Genomic DNA, 20,757 nt, shown 5'->3' with positions numbered 1-20,757 from the left:
TCTTCCTTCAGTTCTTTAAGTTCTTTGTGTGTTCTTTAAATTCACTGAATTCTTTTATCATGTTTATAATGGTTCTTTTGAGTTCCATGTCCTCTGTTATCTCTAGAGGGTTCTCATTGTACTCCTCTAGAGGACTATTGGTATTTGGTGGGGATAAGTTATTTTTTCTCTGTGATTTTGACATGTGAATTTCTTTTGTAGTTTCTTATTCTTGTGTGAGACTCAAGCCTTCAAGTTTAGGTCTGCTTCTTTTTGTAAACCTTATGTGCCTTTGTGGTTTACTTGTTGGACATGAAAAGCTGGTTTGGAGTGGCCAAATTGCTTTTGTCTTCAGGAGTTCCCACAGAGGCCCAAGTCAGATGAGGATCAGATGCTCTCAGGCTATCTCCTGGGGTCTGGATCCTTCCAGGAAAGATGTTATCCTCAGGAATTTGGAGGCTGGACTGGCTTGGGAGCAGCAACCAGGGAGATGCTGGGCAGCTGGTGGCCATGTCACACAGGGAAGCAGAGGGAGGTGAGGGCGGGACCAGGCCCAGAGGGCTCTTGGGGACCTTGAGAAGGGACTGGGTTGGTCTGCATGGAAAGGATCAGAAAGCGGTGGTGGTTCTGGGCTGAGAGGTCAGCCCCAGTGTCTGGGATGCCAAGGCAAGAATTGGGCCAGTACCCAGGCTAGGAGGAGAGACGGGGAGGGGGAGGTGGAAGGGTGAGTGAGGCTGGGGGAGTCAAGGCACGGTGGGCGCCACTGGACTTACCCAGGAGAGAGGCTGGTGGGTTGTGCAGCCAAGGGAATCAGACAGAGGTAAGAATGGGACTAGGCCCTAAGGGCTCCTGGGGACCACAAGATGGAACTGGGTTGGTCTAGATGGAAAGGACCAGGAAGCAGTGGTGGTTCTGGGCTGACAGGTCAGCCCCGGTGTCTGGGGTGCCAAGGCAAGAATTGGGCCAGTACCCAGGCTAGGAGGAGAGATGGGGCGGGGGAGGTGGAAGGGTGAATGAGGCTGGGGGAGTCAAGGCGTGGTGGGCTCCGCTGGACTTACCCAGGAGAGAGGCTGACGGGTTGGTCATGGGTTGTGCCACCTAGGGAAGGAGAGGGAGGTCGTAACCTCACTTTTTAAATAATTGTTTTTGAGACAGGGTCTCCTTGTAGCCCCAGCTGGCCTGGAACTCGTTATATAGACCAGGCTGGACTTTATCTCATAAAGATCTCTCTCATAGAGATCCACCTGCCTCTGCCTGCCTAGTATTGTTAACTTCATTTTGTATTCTGTGCTATGTAATGCTGTCCATCTCAGGGAGGTCCTGTCACCATCCCTCCTCTCAGCCCCTTGCTCTTGGTCCCCCACAATACCACAGCTCTGACTGTGATCACCTCAGGTTCCTGTGTGTCAGGGACACAATAGCTGCTGCTCAGAGTTTACATCTCAGGCTCTTGTTTTCTGACATCTTTTGGACTCTGTTCCTTCTGTATCATGAGGCCAAACGCGGAGGTATTTTTCCAATTCCTGGTCCTGCTGAGAAGAGACCAGTGAATTCCCTGCAGCACCAACCCTTCTCCACTGTCATTAAAGTTAACATAGTTACCAGCCGCCTTCTTAGGATCACAAACCAGGCTTCTGGTGCTCGAAGATTTTCCATACCAATAAAGAAGTGGGGCCCTGATAGGCAGCAAATGTGTTGAGGAATGACTTGCCTTGGAACAGAGAAGGCAGGAAACCCTTGAGGGCTGGAGGAGCCCTGAGTATGAAAGAACTGCTTGCACCCTCCTAGGGGCTGGATGGGTGTGAACACAGAACACTCCCTCCCCCAGGGCTTTGCATTGTGCTGTTGCTCAGCTAGGCCTGCTCTTCCCACCTTTTTCTGCTCTGGCAGAGCCCCCTCACCCAAGGCCCTTTCCTGTGTAAAGCTGTCGTTGGTATGTCCCCACCCCTCACCCTGCCTAATCTCTGTCTACTTGTCTAGCTGAGTTAGCCACAGCCTCCTCTGAGTATTAGTGATTCCTGTTCATACAAGTTACTCTTTCCAGAAGCCACTGAGTCTGAGCCTAGCCCATCCCGGGAAGCCTCAGATCTGGGCCATGGCCTCTAGCAAAGGATGGCGTTCTACAGTGCTCAGAACATGGCGGGGGGTGGGGGGGGAGTTGGAATCAAGAGTCAGGGTGCAGATATCACAGCATCTCACACAGGGGTCTGTCTCTGAGAACACAGATTGCTCTGCTGAGGCCACACTCTGCCAGTTATCCTTGTTGTGTTCCCACTTCCCAGTGTTGTTATCCACATGGGCCAGAAGGGCAGGGCCTGGAGATAGTGGGCACCTCCTCCCCAAGGTCCCAGGGGGTTGGAATGCCCTACTGAATCTGTAACAAGATAAGGTCACTTATTTCCCAGGTGTGTATTATAAACATACAACTCTGCCTATAAAATAAACTTTGGCTATGCAAATGCACACTTCCATTTCTAACACCCCTTTTCCTTAACATTAGCATCTGCCTCTGATTGAAACTTAGAAGTTAGGAGCTTAAGAGGGAGCACCGCAGTTAAGAACACCAGCCAGGCATGGTGGCACACGCCTTTAATCCCAGCACTTGGTAGGCAGAAGCAGGTGTATCTTTGTGAGGTCGAGGCCAGCCTGGTCTACAGAGTGAGTTCCAGACCAGCTGGGCTACAGGGAAACCCTGTCTCAAAAAGACCAAAAAAAAAAAACCCACTGTTCTTGCAGAAGACCCAGGTTCAAATCCCAGCACCTGCACGGTAGCTAACAACTGTCCGTAATGCCAGTCCCAGGGGATCTGACAGCCTCGTCTGTCCTCCTCAGTCATTGCACGACAACAGGTGCACTTACCTACAGGTAGGCATACACACATACACTTAAAATAAAAATAATAAATAAAATATAAAAACTAAAACTTAGAAGTTAGCATAAAGCTCTAACTGTTCTTACCCTAAGCCTCAGTTGTCACACAAGCAGCTCAGACTGCAGGAGCCACCCCTGAGTAGAACCAGGGAAATGTGGCCCTGCTGTGCCCTGTCCTGGGGGTGGCGGGGGGGGGGCTCTCAGCTCCATCATTTATAAAAGGAAGTCATCTACTCACCCAGAACTTTCTGAGCACTCATGACGCATCTTTGATGAGGACAGGTTGCCTTTCCTCAGCTCCTTGCTCAAGTGGAAAATCATGGGGCAGAAAGGGCTGCTGCCTAGGAAGTCTACAAGAGGGCATCCTGGAGGCGGTGGCCCCTGGTTGAATCTGACATGATCCCTGGGTTGAGTCTGAAGTTGACGTGAACTCTCCAGACCAGTTCCCCAGAGCTCAAAGCCCCCCACTGTATGACAAGTACATTGGCAACAACCTCAGCCCCAGCCCACCCTAGCAACTCTGCCCACAGGCTCCTGTTGCTGCTTCAGAGCTGTGCCAGCTACCTGGAAAACCTCAGTTTGGAGCAGATGATACCACCTGCCCGGGCTGCTGGGCCATGCATGTCTGTGGGGCTCACAGTCCGGCGCTTCTGGAGCAGCCTCCTGAGACTGGGCATGCTTTACCAGCAGGTATTCCCCCAGGTGAATCATCCCAGCCCCCAACTATGCTTTTCCTCTCATCCTGCTCCAGCTTTAGCTTCTTAGCACACCATTGCATGTACCACATCCTTTACTAGCTTCCTACTGCCCAGCTGGAGCAATCCGAACTCCAAAGCCTCCCAGTTAAGGTCCATGGGCTTGGCAGTTGAGAAAGCAGGCCTTGGGGTCATGTCTGGGTTCTCTGGCTCTACCACTTACACAGTAAGTGTATCCTATCTGCTCAGCCCTTCAGTTTGTTTATTGATACAATGGGATTAATATTAGCCCACTTGATATAGGTTATCCCATAATCCTCACAGTGATCCAGAGAGAAAGGACAACCACCACTGTGAGGAAGAGGAAACTTAAAACAAAGTGGTTATAGTAGCACGAGAGTAAGCACAAACCCAGTAACAGTTAGCTGATACTGACTGCCATTACCCTCCCAGTTCCATGCATATATAACTACATCAAGCCTGGAATTGGGGTGGGGACAGCAGCAAAGAGGCTTGGGCTTGGTGTAAGGTGAGTCATGGGAGAAAGAGGTTATCTGATTCGTGTTGGTGTCACATAACTTCTGAGGGTTTGAGCACTGGGCAAGGTTATCACCAACATCCCCAGGGAACTGGTTACCTCCCAGACCCATTTCTCTTACCTGCCTTCCCTTTCTTTTCCTAACCCTAGAAAAGGTCAAACCAAGGGGAGATTTCCACCTCCAAGCCCACAGCTAAGGGTGAACCAGCCAGGAGCCCTGAATGCATGACTGCCAAGTTCATCAAGCCTCCCTCCCCAGTGCCAGGCTTGTCCCTGGTCTGCCAAGGGCTGCAGAGCATCCCTGTGAGAGTCTCCCTGCAGGACCCAGCTGGGACATCTGAAAAAACCAAAAGCGTCCATTCCCAGACCATCGAGACAGCCTTGGTACCCTGTGATGCTTGCACCAGCGTCCAGGGCAGCCTGTGGGAGGTAGGCAAGGTGGTCATCAGCCTGTGTCAGAGCCAGAACTTGCCCTCATCCTTGGGCCAGTTCCAGAAGCTGGTGCAGGACAGCATGGGGTTCAAGCCACTGCCAGCCACCACCATGGGCCACTGGGCAGCAGAGCAGAGCAAAGACCTGACGCGCCTCAATAAGCATGTAGGGGCCCTTACTCAGCTTGTTGGGCCCCTAAAGGCCCAGCTGGAGGAGGCTGAGGGGCAGAAGGATGGACTGAGGAAGCAGGTGGGCAAGCTGGAACAGGCCTTGTGGCAGGAGCAGGTGGAGCGGCTGCGGCAGACGGAGGAGGCTGAGCGACACCTGGCCAAGTGGGAGCATGACAGGCAACAGCTGCTCACAGGTCTATTCCCCAGAGACTGGACATTGCCATGGCCTTGGCATGATCATCCCTCCCTACCCCGAAGCAGGCCCTGAGACAAAGCTTTGAGTCCTAACAGTATGCATAGAAGAAACCCAGGCTGGGAAGTGGGCAAGAGTTCCAGGAAAGGAAGGCAGCAAGAAGGGTGTGAACATCCAGCCTGTGACACAGAGCAGCTGGAGCTCTGACCCCCTGGGGAATACCTGGAAAATAGGTGCCTCAGATTTGTCCCATGAGAAGGGGAGCGAGCTGGGGTGTTAGTCCAGTATTCACTCCTGGTGGTCAGTGAAGCACTTGAAGGGAGCTCTTTCCCGACACCTCCACCTCAACAGAGCAGCCTCTTTTGGCTTTAGCAAAAGCCATTAGGCAAAAAGGTATAGCTCCTGACACTGGAAGTCACCAGTGTCCACTGTTACAAGGCCTGAGGGATTAGGGAAAGTCATTATCCTTTTCTGAGCCTCACCATTGCCTTTTTGGAGAAGACCAGGTCCAGAGAGGCAGAGATAATGTGGCAGCCTGTCAGTGAGAAGCAGGGCCGGGCCCAGGGTTTCCTATATTAGCCCAGGCCTCCCTTGGCAACTCAGGTAACCCTTCCACCCTGCATGGCTATCTCTGCCCTACAGGGTACACTGGGCTTGAGGGTCACTGGCCAGGCCCAAGTGACCCTCTGAAGGGCCTCTTTCTTGGCTACCGTAGAAACATGTGACCTAAAGACAAAGGTGGCCACTCTGGAGGGAGAGCTGAAGCAGCAGCAGAAGTCCATGCAGGCTGTGGGTAAGAAGCTCCTTTACAAGATTCTGTGCTACATCTCCATCCTGTGCTGATGCTAGACATGCATCCTTCATTTCTGTCCCAAACTTCTAGGGCAGGAATAATGAGAACCATAGGCTGGGTCTGTCTATATTTTGGGGGGTGACCCAAGCTGGGGTTTCAACATCAATGGGCACACCTTCAGTTTGATTTTCAGACCCACATGGGGTTCAGAGCCCTGTGCTGTGCCTAAGAACACTGAAGCCCAGATCTGTGATGTGACCTTCCTTAGTCCCAGTCAGAGGTAGTGCAGGGACTTACACCTGAGGCCCCAATATTCTACCCCTTTCACACCTGTTTGCTTAATCCTGCAGAGGCAAAAGCCCAGCAGCTGGAGTCAGAAGGTGAGCGTAGGGTGGCAGCTGAGAAGCAGGTACAACAGCTGGAGGAGCAGGTACAAGTTCTGGCAGGGCGGCTGGATGGGGCTGGCCAGCAGATCTGCTGGGCCAGTACAGAACTGGACAAGGAGAAAGCCCGCGTCGACAGCATGGTCCGCCATCAGGAGGTGAGGCCCACAATCCAGGCACTGTGCTTCAGGCTCTGCAGCCCTTGTGTTCTTACTCCCTGTCGCAATAGCAGGAGGTAGATACTCCTATCATCCCCCATTTTATGAATGGAGAAATGGAGGCTTGATGAGGGTCAGAAAATAACCCCAGGCCATATAGCTAGTGGGAGACAAGAGTCAGGTCTTTCTGTTTATTGAGCACCAGGAAATAGGGGTTTCAGTTATTTACATAGATGTGATACTAGAGACATAAGGAAAAGAAGAAAAGTCTAGTTCTCAGAATCCTTTTTGGGTGGAACTGTGTATGAATGAGAAGTAGAGGCAAAGTTGCCAGGGTCAGCCAACTACCTTCAAAGAGTACAGTGTCTAGTCTGCAAGCAGTGGGGTCTGGTCCTATCCAGATTGGGTGTGCATCTGCCTGTTGTCTTTCTTCTGTTCCTTTCCATGTGTGCTAGCCTCTTCTGTACCCAAGACATGGCACAGAGGGTCATGGATACAATAGCCTCCTTAGTCCCATGAGACTGGTATGACCCTGAGGTCCTCACAGCTCCCCTGCTTATCCATTTCCATTTAGTCCCTGCAAGCCAAACAGCGGACTCTGCTACAACAGCTGGACAGTCTGGACCAGGAGCGTGAAGAGCTGCGGGGAAGTCTGGATGAGGCTGAGGCACAGCGGGTCCAGGTGGAGGAGCAGCTGCAGAGCCTACGGAGTGATAAGGAGCAGGGACAGTGCCAGCTACAGGCCCAGCAGGTGTGATGGGATAGGTTGATGGAGGAGGCAGTCCCTGGCCTCTCTTCTGAGGAGCTGCCCACCTGCTGAGTGGCCCTGGCCTATCCCACATCTAGGGACTGAGTAGTGTTCCCATGGGAGCCAGATCTAAGCCTTTCTTTGCCCCAGGAGCTGCTGCAGAGCCTGCAGAAGGAGAAGCAGGACTTGGAGCAGTCAACTACAGACCTGCAGCTGACCATCTCAGAGCTACAACGGGAGCTGGAGGAGTTCAGGGAGCGGGAGCGACTCCTCGTGGCCTTCCCAGACCTGCACCAGCCCATGGAGGCCCAGATCCAAAGTAGGGGCCTAGGGGTGCTGCTGAGGGCATGGTGGGTCCTGGTAGGGCACAGCTGAGGTCTTGCCTGGACATGCCACTGGCCTTCATCAAGAGGAGATGGGGGGCAGGAGGGTGAATGGTGTAGCCCTCCACACTGTCCACAACCTGCAAGTGTTTCGTATGTTGTCCATCTCTGTGTGAAGGGGACACAGATGCCCAGAGGTAAAGTGACTGCCCCCTGATAATTGAATCCAGACATAGACCTGGCTACCTCTAGCATGTGTTCACCATGTTGCATGCCAATCCTTGACTTCCCTGGCTCTCCTTTCCTATTATCATACCACACCATGGGACCAGTTCCAAGGACATAGCCTCCAGCTGTTCTTTATCCTGGACCCCAAGATCAGGAGTGCTAGTAGGCACCCAAACAAGCATAGGATCTGATGTCAGGTGACCTCTGTTCTCCTGTCAGCACTTCCCAACCTCTAGGCCCTGGGATGGATCCTTCCCCAGAGCTGTCAGATCTGCTGTAATTTAGCTGGTTGCAGTTAAGTCATTATTCCTGAGCACTAAGTGCTAGACCCTTTTGTTGCCCGCAACTGCCCCATGGAGTGAGTGGATCATGGACCCCCCCTTTTAAAAATTACTTATTTTATTTTATCTGTATGAGTGTATTGTCTGCATGTATGTAAGTACACCCATGTCGTGCAATGCCTGTAGAGATCAGAAGAGGGTGTCAGATCCTCTGGAACTGGGGTTATGGATGGTTGTTAACCACCATGTATTTGCAGAGAACTGAACCCAAGTCCTTTGCAAGAGCAGCCAGTGCTCTTAATTGCTGAGCCATCTCTCCAGCCCTGTGGACCTTTTTTTAATGTAAAAACTTATCTTACATTAAAAAAAATTGTGTATGTGTGCATGTGTATGTGCATGTGCACTCACTAGCCATGGCATGCATGTGGACGTCAGAGTACAATTTGTGAGAAATTGGTGCGCTTCTTCCACCATGTAGGTCCTGGGATTGAACTCAGGCCATGAGGCTTGGTGGCAAGCACCTTTACCTCCTGAGCCATCTCACTGGGCCCCTTCTTATAAACCAGGATGGGGCAGCAACTTGTTCAGGTTTATAGAGATGGAAGCGCTCATCAATCAACATAAACAGCATGGGAAAGGACATCCTTGATGACTTCCTGTGATTCAAATCCCAGAGTGCCTGGGTGATTCTTTGGACAACTTTAGTACCTCTCTGACCTGACAAAGACAAGTGGCTTTGAATGAGAGCCACTCTTTTCCTTAATAGGACCCACCCAGCTCTCAAATTCTAAAATATAACATCACCTTCACAGTAGGTGCTGAAAGAGAACAAGTTCCCAGGAGAAAAAAGATGTAAGGGAGGCCTGGGACATGGCTTGGTACCCACCTCATCCTCTGAGGCCCTGTCCAGTCGGGCACAAGAGGCAGACTCAGCAAGGTAGGGCCCCAAATAGCATGTCTCTGCAGGCTCCGGCAGTATCACCCATGACATGGAGAGGCAAGTACAGGCCAATGACATCCGTATCCGGGTACTGCAGGAAGAGAACGGGCGGCTCCAGGCAATGCTGACCAAAATCCGAGAAGCAGCTGAACAGGGAGGCCTCAAGGTGAGCCCGAGAGTGGGATTAGGGACTTGGAGGGGGCCCTACCAGGCAGAGGTCTTCAGATTGCCAAGGGAGCCTGTTGGGAACCTGTTTCACAGCATATAGCTGTAGGTTACACTTGGAAAGCTTCTTCCATATGTCAAGGCACAAGGCTATGAAAAGATCCAGGGTCTTCCAGCTCCAAATCCCACTAGAGCCTTTCTTTGACTTCAAGTGCAGAGTCAGCAGGTGTTGCCTGCTCAATGGTTTGCAGCTGCAGATGGCCCTGGATAGCTTCCCAAGCCCTGTACCTTAGTGAAAAGGATTGTATGTCTATGTTGGGACTCTATCCTCCTATCCCTCCTATGACACCCTTTGTACAGTGGAGAGGGGATCCTGGGCCCTGAGTTTGACTTTCTTTGCAGTTGATCCCACAGGGCCAGCTCTGGTCCTCTCTCTATAAGGGCATCCAGGGAACAGCACCCTCAACTTGGGCTCCAAGTGCATCCCCAGGGTAAGTGAGGCTTTTCCTGAGGTGGGGCGTGTAGATGGTGTGGGTCCCCTTGCTCACAGGGCATCTTGTGTTCTGGTCCTTCCTTAGGCCTATAGGCAGACGGTATTCTCCTGGCAGCAGGACAAACAGTGCAGGCAGGATCCAGCCAGGCCGGTGGTCCCAAGCATCCCCATCTCAGCAGTCCTGCAGCTGGCCCAGCAAGTCTTCCTTGGAGAATGGTCCCCAGAACCCCACGCATGCCTTGACCAGGCTGAGGAGGAAACTCTCACCAAACCGAGGCCAGGCTGGCTTTACATACCAGCCCCAGGAATGACCCATGTAGTCTGCAGCAGGAGTAGGGCTAGAGGGCAGGTGGCTAGCAACCTCCCATGGAATAAAAGCCCCAGCCATCTGCTCACAGCAATCTTGGCCTCAGCATTGCTGAGCTGGGGGAACAGAACTTCTCTCCTTGTTGGGTAGGAGCCTCTGTGATCCCACTATTCGGATCATCAGTCAATAATGGCCTGGCATGAGTGGGAGCTTCCTGTCTCCATCCTGACAGGGGTTTATAGGAGAAAACACCTTAGGGCAGAAAGACGCTTTCAGCACCTGAGCCAAGTGAAGGGTAGTCTTTCTACCCCAAAGCAAGGGCCAAGGGGGTAATCCTGGTCTCACTAGCCAGCACCTACTAAGGAAGGTCAGAATCAGGTGTTCAGGCAAAGGGCCAGTGAGGATATCTGAAGCAAGAAAGAAGTCAGAGGCCAAGACCCTGGTCATCTCTGGCTCACTAAGGCAGGCAGAGAACAGCAATACCTTTGCCTCCTACCCTGGCTCTACATCTGCGGCAGGACCCATGAGCACCAAGCACCTCTCACTATGGAACTTACTGCCTTTAGGAACTATTGAGATTCACCAAAAATTCCTCTAAGTCCTAGAGCCCCACAAAACCACTGAAGGCAAGGCCAGGCTTTTGGACACCTTAGCCAGCCCTGGTTCGATGAGAGCCACACCAGGTATACAGAGGTCATTTTCCTCGGCAAGCCCTGGCCTGCCTTAAGTTAACTTATCTGTGAAGGACAGGCTGTAAAGTCTCATTGAGGACTTTTCAGGTCACACTGTCGTACTCTTCTGTGGCATTATTACCCAGTGAAGAAGGTATCAGGTTGAGTGCCTCAGTTTACAGAGAAGGGTCAAGGGCAGCCAGTGTATAGCTGAGCTAGCACTGTTAGGTCTCCCAACTCCTGCTTCTGAGCAGCTCAGGGTTTCCTGAGGAAACTGCTATTCTCCCAGGGGAAAACCAACCATAGACACAGCTTCCTGAGAGAGGTCTGGCCCAAGTCCAGGAATGAGGCTGTCACAGCTGAGCATCCCAAGACTCCACTGACTCAGCATCTATTTATTAGCTCTTCTGCAGGTCAGGAGTCCAGACCCTGCCCAGCATGGTGACACATACCTATAATCTCAGCCCTGGGGAGGCTGATACAAGAGGATTATTTCAGGCCATAGGCCAGCCTACCTTACATAGGGAGATCCTATCTCAGACCAAAACAAACAGCAAAACCAGGAAATAAACAGAAAAGGAACAACAACAACAAAAAAATCTAGACAGCCATAGGACCCTGTTGGCCAAGTCCTGTACTTAGGCAAAAATTACGGTATCAACCAGGGCCAGGGTATGCTCCTTTCAGGTGGTTCTGGGGAAGAATCCCCTGGTAAGCACCTGGTTGTTGGCAGAATTTGGGTTGGGGTATGGGACTGGGGTACCACCTTGCTCTTGCCTGACCTCTTAGTCCCACCCCTCATCTTCACATCAGCAGAGAATGCTTCCTGCATTGAATAGCCTTCAGTTTCTGACTTCCTTTTCTCTTACCAGCTGGGGGAAACTGCTTTTCAGATTTACCACCCGCCCCTTTGCAGTGCTGGGAATTGAATTCTGGACCTTGTGCATTCTAGCCAAGTGATTTACCACCCCCAGCCCTTTGCTTTTCTCATCTGAAGGTCAATGTGTATATAATATAACCTACTCACAGGGTAAAGCCCCTTAGAGTCAATGTTCTAGAAACTATGCAAGGCATATTCACTACAGAATAGGAGTGCAGGGGCTTGGGAGCTGTGAGAATTCCATCTACCGTCAGTGGCAGATACCAAGGTGGCTGGGATTTTGTTTATTTATTTGTTTTTTCTTTGAGGGAAGGCCTCCCAGAGCCCAGACTGGCCTTGAACTCCTGATCCTCTTGTCTCCTTTCCCAAGTGCTGAGATCACTTTCACCACCCAGTAGCCTGGTCTGGTTTTGAACTCCTCCTAATCCTCCTGCCTCCACCTCCAAGGTGCTGGGATTACAGGTATGTGCCATCATACCCAGTTTTTGTTTAAAATATTAAAACATCTCACAGATTTTATGTCTTATGTTAAAATATATTCCATGTTTATTTTATTAAAACTTCCCTACTCCAACCTTTTTTTTTTTTAATGGATGCCCTTGGGAGATGTACCACATATATTCTGTGGCTTCAAGTATCCTGGTTAGTAACACGTAGTAACACGTAGCCCAACCAAGAAGTATAGCACTAGATGGTTTCTAAGGCCTCTGATCCCAGCCAGACTAGGAAAAGGTGCCCAGCTGGACAGGTAGCAGGGCCTATAGCTTCTGTGCCTAAGATAAGGGAAGCAGGCAGTGGAGGAGGCTCAGTTTAACCTCATAGCCTTGACCTGACCAAGCTGTAGCTTGAAAGATGGTCAAGCCAGCTGGACCATATATCTTTTTTCTTCCATCCCAATAAATAGCATAAAATTCAGCCATTATAGCTCCAAAACACTGAGGGCAGATGTATTGGCCACATTCTCTTTCCCCAGAGTTCTGGGAGCTGCCTGACAACAGACACAGATGTCCCAGAGTTGCAGAGAAGGGGCCCTAATGACCTCCTTGCCTGGTGGGTCCTGGCTCTGCATCTTCAGCCTGGGGCTATGAGTCCCTCCTAGATATGGTAGGGCCCTTCCTTGGCCCACAGGGCTGGCTGGCCTGCCCATTCCACTCCTCTCTGGTGTACAGGCTGGGAGGGGTCCATCCCCATGTGCAGAATCTACACCAGGGCAGTTAATCATCTGAATAGTGGTTCCCTGTAGGGGAGAAGGAAGATCAAGGAGGGAGGCATCAGGTAAGGGTCAAGGGGTGGCCCAGGGCCCCACCTGGCCCCTGGTGCTCACCTAGGACGTTGAACTTGCACAGTGGGCAGGTCTGTTGTAGCATCAGCCAGGGGTCCACACAGTCTCGGTGGAATTCATGTTTACAGGGCAGCACCCGGAGCCACTGCAGGGCAGGAAGGAGGGACTCTAGATGGAGACTAGGCCTATGTTCCTCATCTGAGTTGGGCACTTGAGCACATATGGGGCCTTAACCCCATCCTGCTTTTGGTAGCCCTCCTGAGGTCTGGGAGAAGGGCCTGGCTGGAGTGCTCCAGGGTCTCCTGGGATCAGATGCCACAGGTCAGCTATCAGCTGACCTTGCCCAAGCACTAACCTGCTTATTATAGTAGTAGTCCAGACAAATAGCACAAGTCTCAGTGTCAGGCTCTGGGAGGCTGTGCACTGCCCTGCTCAGCCGGCAGCGCTTGGTCTTGAGGGAAGCTAGTCTCCGAACCACACGGCGTTTGAACAAGTCCCCCTGTAGGAAAAGGATGGCCACAGTCTTGCAGGCCCAAGGGTTGAGGGCACGAGGGCTTCCACAGTCTGGCTCCCACCTGGCTTCCAGGCTCCTGCTGGCTCTGCCGCGTTGCCTGCCGCTGGGCCTGAACCACAAGGCCTGTGCACAAGAGCATGGCCACCAGCAAGATGGCATTCCATAGCTGCTGCAGGGGCTTCTGGGGAGGGAGGCAGATGTCAAGGGCACTGGGCTGCTTCACATGCTTCCTCCAGGAACATCCATCCCCAAGGACACTAGTGACCAGGCAGGTGACCTACACTGAGGGCCTGTATGTCTGCAGGCTCCTAGCTTGATCTTGAGTGTCCATACCCCCCCACCACCTCTGTGCACCTCAGAGTTTTCCATAGCTGCATGGAGAGCCACATCTGTCTCTAGCACCCTTCTACCCCATCCCCAACCTGTACTTCTTCCTGGTCTGTTCTCAGTTCCTACCAGCTCCCACTTTTATCCCAGCTAAAGTCACAGATGAAGCTGGCACCCAGCCTTTTGCTCTGCCCTCGTAGGGGTCTACCAGACCCCCCTCCTCTATTATTCAACCACACCCTCCCAGGCCCGAACCTAGGTATCTCACCTGCAAATCTGAACCTGCTGTGCTTCCCTTCTTGTCCCTGCCATGTCTATGCTCTTCCATACTGTTCCCTATCTTGAAAAATCTCTTCTTCCTTGTCCTGTCCCTTAACTAATGGCCTTGGAATCCTGCTTCAGAAGTACCCCCTAACCATCATGGTGATTGCTTACCACTTCACCTCTACCTGCCCAGCCCTCCTTATAACCACTGACCATGGGTTTCCTTGCTGCTGCTCTGGGTGGTTCTCAAGGCCCTGTCTTTGAGACCACCAAGTCTGACATGGTCCTGCAGCCTCGGTCTTTGTAGAATGAATGTATGTGAAAACATGACTGAGAAGCCACTCTAAAACTCATGGGCTTATGGGGGCCTCAGAGTTGCTGGAGAACAAATGACTGACTTAGCTCCCACCACATGCAGCCTGGCTGCTAAGCTCTGAGCACTGAGCATTGTCTTAGGAAATGACGTGGCAGAGAGTGAGCAAGCCATGCAGGCTCTCCCACACAGGTGCACTATTTCACACAGCCTTCAGATGTGTTATGATTAATAAACACATTCATTTAAAAGCTCTCAGCTTTCCTAATAGCTCTTTGTATTTTTCCCTGACTCGAGTTCAAAATTGCATTCCCCACTATACAGGGTAGGATGTCCTACCAGCCCTATGAATGCCTAGCAAAGCACTTCACTGGAACTGTGCCTCCTAAGCTGGTTAGCTCCCGTCATGACATTTGATAGTAAAAGGCCACCATCCTAGACTGGGTTGTGGGCTGCTAATGCAACAAATGTGGCCTTGCTTGGGGTAGAAGCACTGGGGGGTCATTCCTTAAGAGGTGTCTATTAACCTGTCCCTCTCCCTTACAGTCACAGTGGGGTGCTGGCATCTGTTTCAGGAAGCTCTCCCTGAATCCTAGGTTGTGCTCAAGTGCCTTTTCTATGACTTGGAAGAGTTTGAGCCCACTATCAGTTTGGAGTTCACCCCCACAGAATGACACTATCTCTCATCTGTTTCCCAGCTTGAGCCTAGGCTGGGACTGCTCTGTGCTGTGTCATGCTCTGGTAGGGCATGTTTAGTGGCCACTGTATGCTTTCCAGGGCAAAGCTTCTCTGAAGCTGATGCTCTGGAGCTGCCAAATTTGGCACACTTGGGAGCAGGTAGGAATGGAGGACAAGGGCAGGACTTGCCCATCAGACCAGCCAGGATATTGTTCAGCCTGACAAGTGCTGCAGCTCTGCATTTCTAGAGGCCACTAAGCAGCCATCTCACGATGGTGACTGGGCCTGGGGTCAGGGCTGAGGGTGTCATGTTCACCAGGGCAGCTACTTGAGATGCCTGCTCAAGTAACTCCTTGGACATCTCAGCTGCCATGGCTATACAACATTTGCATGGGCCACCCTAGCTTGGTTGGCAGTACTTCCACAGCTGTTGAGTTTTGTCCTGTACCTGCCAGCCCAACCTGAACACTACATTCTCACCTGCAGGTCACCAGGGGGCTTTTCCCAGCCTGTTCTTATCTCAGCTATACCTTTCTTCCACCTTTCACCAAATGTATTGCCTGCCCAGAGGTCTATGTGGTCTACCCAGGTCGGGGAGATACAGTGTAATGTCCCTGCTTACAAATGAGGAACAGTGGGGCTGGAGAGATGGCTCAGCGGTTAAGAGCACTGATTGCTCTTGCAGAGGACACAGGTTCAATTCCCAGCACCCAGACGGCAGCTATGAACTGTCCTTAACTCCAGTTCCAGGGGAATCTGAAGCCCTCTTCTGACCTCCGTGGCATTGCACAACATGGGTGCACTCACATACATACAGGCAATACACTCATAAAATAAAAATAATAAAATATTAAAAACCAGTTGAGGAACATGAAAACTCTTGGCCATTTGTCATTTACACATGGTCATTCAGCTAAGGTTTAGGTGCCAGGGTTTGAACCTGATTTCCTGTCTGACTTCAAACCACTTAGTGTGGCCCATGTCACAGACTACTGGGGAGGCTGCATACTAGAACAGAGTATGTCTGCTCCTCCCCTACCACCTGTATGACTGGGGCTCAAGAAATGCCATGGACTGAACACCTCGCACCCCTGGATGACAAGTACTGGGAAATTCAGATACAAAACACAGCCATAAGGAAATAAACATACATTGTGGGATCTAACAGCCCTGTGAAAGCCTGGCAAAGCCTGCTGTGACTGAGAAGATAGTGGGACTTCGTGCACAGTGCTGGAAGGAACATTCCAAAGCAGGCAGGCATGATGAGCTGAGAATTCTACCAGTCCAGGGCATGTGCAGGCAAAGGGGTTGAACACCCAGAGTCAATTGCTAGTGTTTACAAGGCTCAAAGGCAGGAGGTCAGGGTGTATATGGGGCTGGTTAAGTCATGCAAAGTGGGTAGAACTTAGGGACAAGTCTAGAAATAATAGAATCGATAAGGGCTGAGCTCTGTAGTGGAATATCCATGACCGTGGGTTCTGTCCCCAGTGGAAAGAAAAAAATATAGGATAAGAGGGTGACAGACCTGTAAAGATTAAGGAGCAGAGGAAAGCATAAAGACAGCAGTTACCATTGTCCCATGACCCTGGGCCAGGTGCCATACTCAGTGCCCACCAGTACCATGTTACTAAATATATCAGCTCTGTGAGGTAGGCAGGGCTATCCTCCAGGATGCCAAGGCATGTGTGTGGCCCCAATCCTAGGATCCTGTACAATCCACTGGTACCCACCTGCTCCTGGGCTTGACTGCCTCCTAGGCACACCAAGTCCTGCCAGCCCCCATAGACATCCTTGGAGAGGCCACAGGTGGTCCACAATGTCAGCTTCCACTCAATGTTGGCTGACAGGGACTCTCCACTGGTGATCTCAGCGATAGCCTGGGTCCTCCTGGGAGGAAAAAATTACAAGGGAAGGGGGGATGGGGGAGCAGACGGAAAGGCCCTTGGGAAGGAAGGCCCAGATTCATCTACCTGGTTCTGAGGTGGATACCCCAGGTTATTGCTGTAGTTCCAACTTGGCTCCCAGGCCTTTTCTGGCTGTTGATTTTCCCAGTTCTCACTCAGCCAGGTCAAGGAACTGTCAACCATGCATCCAGCTTCCTCATGCTGGGCTAGTCCCCTCTGCTCATGGAGCTACCCCCTTTTCCAGGTCTTGGCTCCTATCCTCCCCTCCACCCCCTTTTCAACACTGGATAATACAGTTTAAGGGCTAACAGATAAGGCCCTTCTCCTGAGATACCCTCCTCCTCCAGAGCCCATATGAGAGCTGGAGACCCACAGCACCCTAGCTTCAGGACTCCCCCTGCCCCCAAACAGATTCCAACTCACTGCAGCAGTGCCTCCAACAGCTTGGTGACATTGGAGGAGTAATGGAGGACAATCACTGGCCTGAGCAGAAGCTGGGATATGTCCAGCTGCAGGGGACAGAGAGGTCAGCAGGCTTTGGTTCCCCCTTCCCTGGCCTGCTCACCCTTAGAGGCCATTCCAAGTTACCTCTCGGACCACATTGTGGTTTAAGATGAGAAGAAGCAGGGCAGAGGCTCCCAAGAAGAGGGCCCGTCGCATCTGTAAGGAAGACAGAAGAGGCTAGCATATACCCTGTTATGCACCTGCCTGACAGCCTGTGGCCCCAGCTCTTCAGGACCTCATTTTTTTGGACAGACTAGCTATAAGCTCCTTGAAAAAGCTTCCATTCCTCCTCTTCTGTAGGATTCAAGAAGAACCCTGTCATTTTCCCTGATCCTTGCAAGGCAGTTCCTTACATTCCCACTGACTCCCATCATACATTCTGAGAACTAGTTCACCTTCCTAAGCAATCTTCCACCTCCCCATTTCCATACCATATTGCCAAGATTCTCCATACTGGGGTCTTTTCCTTCCTCCCCTCCCCTACAAACACCCCTTGCACCTGCTGGACCAGAGCCTTGGGATGAGCCTGCCGGCCACTGCCTTGATTTTCCTGATGGATCTGGGCGGCTTGCTCCTTGCCCACATATGCCACGGCAATCCAGCCATCTACGGGTACCTCTTGTTCAGCATCCATGACATCCATCTGTGTAGTGAGGGGCCATGAACGGGAGACAAGGGAAGTGGAAGAAGCAGCTAGGGTCTGCCACAGAAGATGCAAGGTCAGGGTCTGAGAATAAGTTTGTGTGTGGGGGGGGATCCCTGATTTGTGAAGTCTGGGTGCTGGGGAGCCTGGGGAGCGGCGCTGGGCTGTCAGGGCTTGCTCCCGGAAGAAGATGGGTTCTAGGTGCTGGGTCTGTGCGGTTGGTCAGAGGCAGGTCTAAGAGAGGCGGCGCTCACCAGCAGCAGGCGGCCGCCCAGCGGAGGCGCCGGGCCGGCTTCGGGACCGATCCTCACGCCCTCCAGTACCAGAGCGTCCTGCCGCGGCAGCCTCACGTCCACCCGCACTGAGCGGGCTCCGCCCCGCCCCGCCGGGGCCACCGGTTCGCTACCATCTGCTGCGGCCCCGGGCCCCGCCAGGCCCAGCCAGAGGGGCAGCAGGGGTAGCAGCAGCAGCAGCGGCGATGGCGGTGAAGGAGGAGGCGGCGGCGGCGGCGGCGGCGACCTCAACGTCGGGCGATCGGTGGGGCCCATGGTCGGACTGGAGCGCTGGCGAGACCCAGGACTGGGGTCCTGGACGCTGGAGGAGCTGGGAGAGAGGCCGCGCCGGACTGGGCGGGGCGCCGGGAGGGGCGGGGCTGCGGCCGGACGGGGCGGGGCGCCGGAGCCCGGGAGCCCGGGGCTGGGACCTCAGCGGCTCCGCGCGCGCCCCCTGGTGGTCGCTGAGAATCCGGTTGCAGGCTGCCGGAGGAAGTGAAAGGGGCAGAGCCCCAGTCGCTGTGTCGGTGAGTCTGGCGCAGGGTAGACAGAGAACCCGAGAGGGACGTCTGGAGTCTGGGCTGACGGACCTACGGTGTCGCCAGGGCCATGTCACGTCCCTCTATCTTGAGCCAGCATTGTTTAAATAGGATCAAACAGCAGGAGGCAGAAAACCCAGAGATGACTTGGAAAGTAGTGGCGGGAGACTGAGGCAAGGGTCTTAAACGAGTCGGAGGAGGGGCTAGGCTACCTAGGCTGGATAAAGCAGACAGATCCTTAGGAAAAGAGAGCTGGATTTTCCTCATCTATGACTTGATATAAACCTGCACTCCTGCTCCCCAACATAATGTTGAATGCCTGCTGGAGTGTGAAAGCTCCACTGTTGTCCTAAGATTTGTCCTTTACTCTGAGAGTGTGGCTGCACCTGAGCCTTTCACAAATTGTACCCTGATAAAAGGGCAAAGAGCAGATGAGCTGCGACACTCTTTCCGCTACTATTTTATTATTAGAAATTCAAATACACAGAAAACTGGAAAGAAATTTTCAGCGAACACCTAACTACCAACATGCGATGGCCAAAATACTCCTAAAGAAGGCTTAGATAGGGGTGATGAGATGGTGGCCCAGCAGCCTGCTCTTGCAGAGAACCTGGGTTCGATTTCCAGCACCCACATGGCAACTCACATCCATCTGTTATTCCAGTTCCAGGGCATCTGATGCCCTTCTCCAGCATTCATGAGCACTGTGTGCACATAGAACACTTACAAATATGTAGGCAAAACACTCATACACATACAATTTTTTTAAAAATGAAGACTGAGATGTAGAGGAAAAAGTTGACTCAAACAAGGAATTGGGACAGAACCTGCCAAGCATGTGTAAACCTGGTGTGCCAGAAGAAGTGTTGTATTTGGATTGAGGAGACAGTATGATGGGCCAAAAACATACATACATACATACATACACACATACATACATATGGGCACTGTGGCAGGTGCCTGTAATCCCAGCTACTTAGGAAGTTGAGGCAGAAGGACTGCTTGAGCTGAGGAATTGAGACCAGGCTCAGCAACACAATGTGAGACCTGTCTTAAAAAAACGATAATAACGTAAAAAACCTGGCTTCTCATCTAGACTTCAAATCAATATCAATGTCTCTAAGTGAGATTTTTTGTTGTTGTTGTTGTTCATTGTAAAAGGCCTGCCTACTAGATAATTCTTATGTATCATTCTGGCTGAGAACCACTCCGTTAGCATGTACAGAGCAGCAAGGTTGCATGGTGAAAGACTGGAAATAGCCCAGCTCCCCATCACTAGAGCTAGAAGAGAGAAGCAGTGCACTCTTCATTTGTAGACTAGCATGCAACAGAAAAAATGTGTAGTAGCACAGATAATTCTTTCTTTTTTTTTTTTTTTTTTGAGACAGGGTCTCCCTGTAGTGGCAGCTGGCCTGGAACTCACTATGTAGACCAGGCTAGCCTTGAACTCACAGAGATCCACCTTCCTCTGCCTCCCAAGTGCTGGGATTAAAGGTGTGCACAACCACGCCCAGCTCAGCACAGACGATTCTTACAGAATGCAGAGTACGACAATCAAGTCCTTAATAGTAAGTTCAATAATAGGTTCATTAGGATATCTAAGATCAATACACAATAGTTGGTTTTTTTATAGACCAGCAAGGAACAATCTGAGAAATTAAAACAAGAATCTCATTTATAAAATATAACATCCAAAAGAATAATAAAGTACCTATGGATAAATTTAAACAAAAAAGCAGGGTATGGTGATGCATGCCTTCAATCCCAGCACTCAGGATGCAGAGATGGGTGGATCTCTTGTGAGTTTGAGGCTAGCCTGGTCTACATTGCATATTCCAATCCAGCTGGGGCTACAGGGAGACCCTGTCTCAAAAAAAATTGTATATATGGAAGTAAAAGATTCATACACTGAAAATTTTTAAATGTTTCTGAAATATATAAGGAGACCTAAAAAACTGGGAAGGTATCCACACCGATGACTTGACAGACATTTAATATTGTTAAAGCAGCAGTACTACCCAAAGCAATCCACAGACTCAATGCAATCCATATCACAATTGCAATGACCTTTGTTGAAGAAATAAAAGAATCCATCCCCAATTCTTGTAGAATTGCAATAGAGGACTCATGCTTACTACAAAACACAGTAATCAAAACAGTGTGGTAATTTATGAAAACAGGCAGAGGGGTTGGAGAGATGACTCAGTGGTCAAGATCATGTACTGCTCTTGTAAAGGACTCAAGTTCAGTTCCCAGCACCCATGTGTGG

At 51.4% G+C, this 20,757-nt stretch overlaps 2 protein-coding genes across 6 annotated transcripts in view; one reads left to right on the top strand and one right to left on the bottom strand.

Moving 5' to 3' along the window:
- The window catches only part of Ccdc157 (coiled-coil domain containing 157), a 28,918-nt gene extending 19,137 nt beyond the window's left edge, over positions 1-9,781 (top strand). For 2 of the 3 annotated variants that reach the window (XM_029567327.1, XM_008841064.3), the window contains 9 exons: positions 3,381-3,552; positions 4,234-4,879; positions 5,594-5,671; positions 6,022-6,212; positions 6,787-6,963; positions 7,111-7,279; positions 8,759-8,898; positions 9,300-9,388; positions 9,476-9,781. In XM_029567327.1, the coding sequence (XP_029423187.1) occupies positions 3,439-3,552; positions 4,234-4,879; positions 5,594-5,671; positions 6,022-6,212; positions 6,787-6,963; positions 7,111-7,279; positions 8,759-8,898; positions 9,300-9,388; positions 9,476-9,701 (1,830 nt within the window). In that variant the 5' untranslated portion in view covers positions 3,381-3,438 and the 3' untranslated portion in view covers positions 9,702-9,781. The remainder of the gene's footprint in view (positions 1-3,380; positions 3,553-4,233; positions 4,880-5,593; positions 5,672-6,021; positions 6,213-6,786; positions 6,964-7,110; positions 7,280-8,758; positions 8,899-9,299; positions 9,389-9,475) is intronic. The other variant, XM_008841065.3, reaches the window with a different exon arrangement.
- A 1,990-nt stretch (positions 9,782-11,771) lies between these two features.
- Positions 11,772-18,312, bottom strand: Rnf215 (ring finger protein 215). Of its 3 annotated transcripts, XM_008841060.3 has the most exons (9): positions 17,932-18,312; positions 17,534-17,677; positions 17,119-17,190; positions 16,954-17,039; positions 16,357-16,513; positions 13,106-13,225; positions 12,886-13,029; positions 12,573-12,675; positions 11,772-12,485 (listed from the first exon to the last, which is right to left on the bottom strand). In XM_008841060.3, exons 1-9 carry the CDS (start codon positions 18,223-18,225, stop codon positions 12,463-12,465), a joined length of 1,143 nt encoding a protein of 380 aa, XP_008839282.1. In that variant the 5' UTR covers positions 18,226-18,312; the 3' UTR covers positions 11,772-12,462. The 3 variants fall into 3 exon arrangements, with proteins under 3 accessions (XP_008839282.1, XP_029423188.1, XP_029423189.1); XM_029567328.1 differs by lacking the exon at positions 13,106-13,225; XM_029567329.1 differs by lacking the exon at positions 16,357-16,513 and having other exon boundaries at positions 12,886-13,225.
- Positions 18,313-20,757: the final 2,445 nt, after the last annotated feature.

The sequence above is a fragment of the Nannospalax galili genome, unplaced genomic scaffold, assembly GCF_000622305.1.
Source record: "Nannospalax galili isolate Female #2095 unplaced genomic scaffold, S.galili_v1.0 scaffold259, whole genome shotgun sequence".
Classification (NCBI taxonomy): domain Eukaryota; kingdom Metazoa; phylum Chordata; class Mammalia; order Rodentia; family Spalacidae; genus Nannospalax; species Nannospalax galili.
The sequence above is the reverse complement of the archived record's forward strand: the minus strand, read 5'-3'. Positions and strand labels throughout refer to the sequence as shown.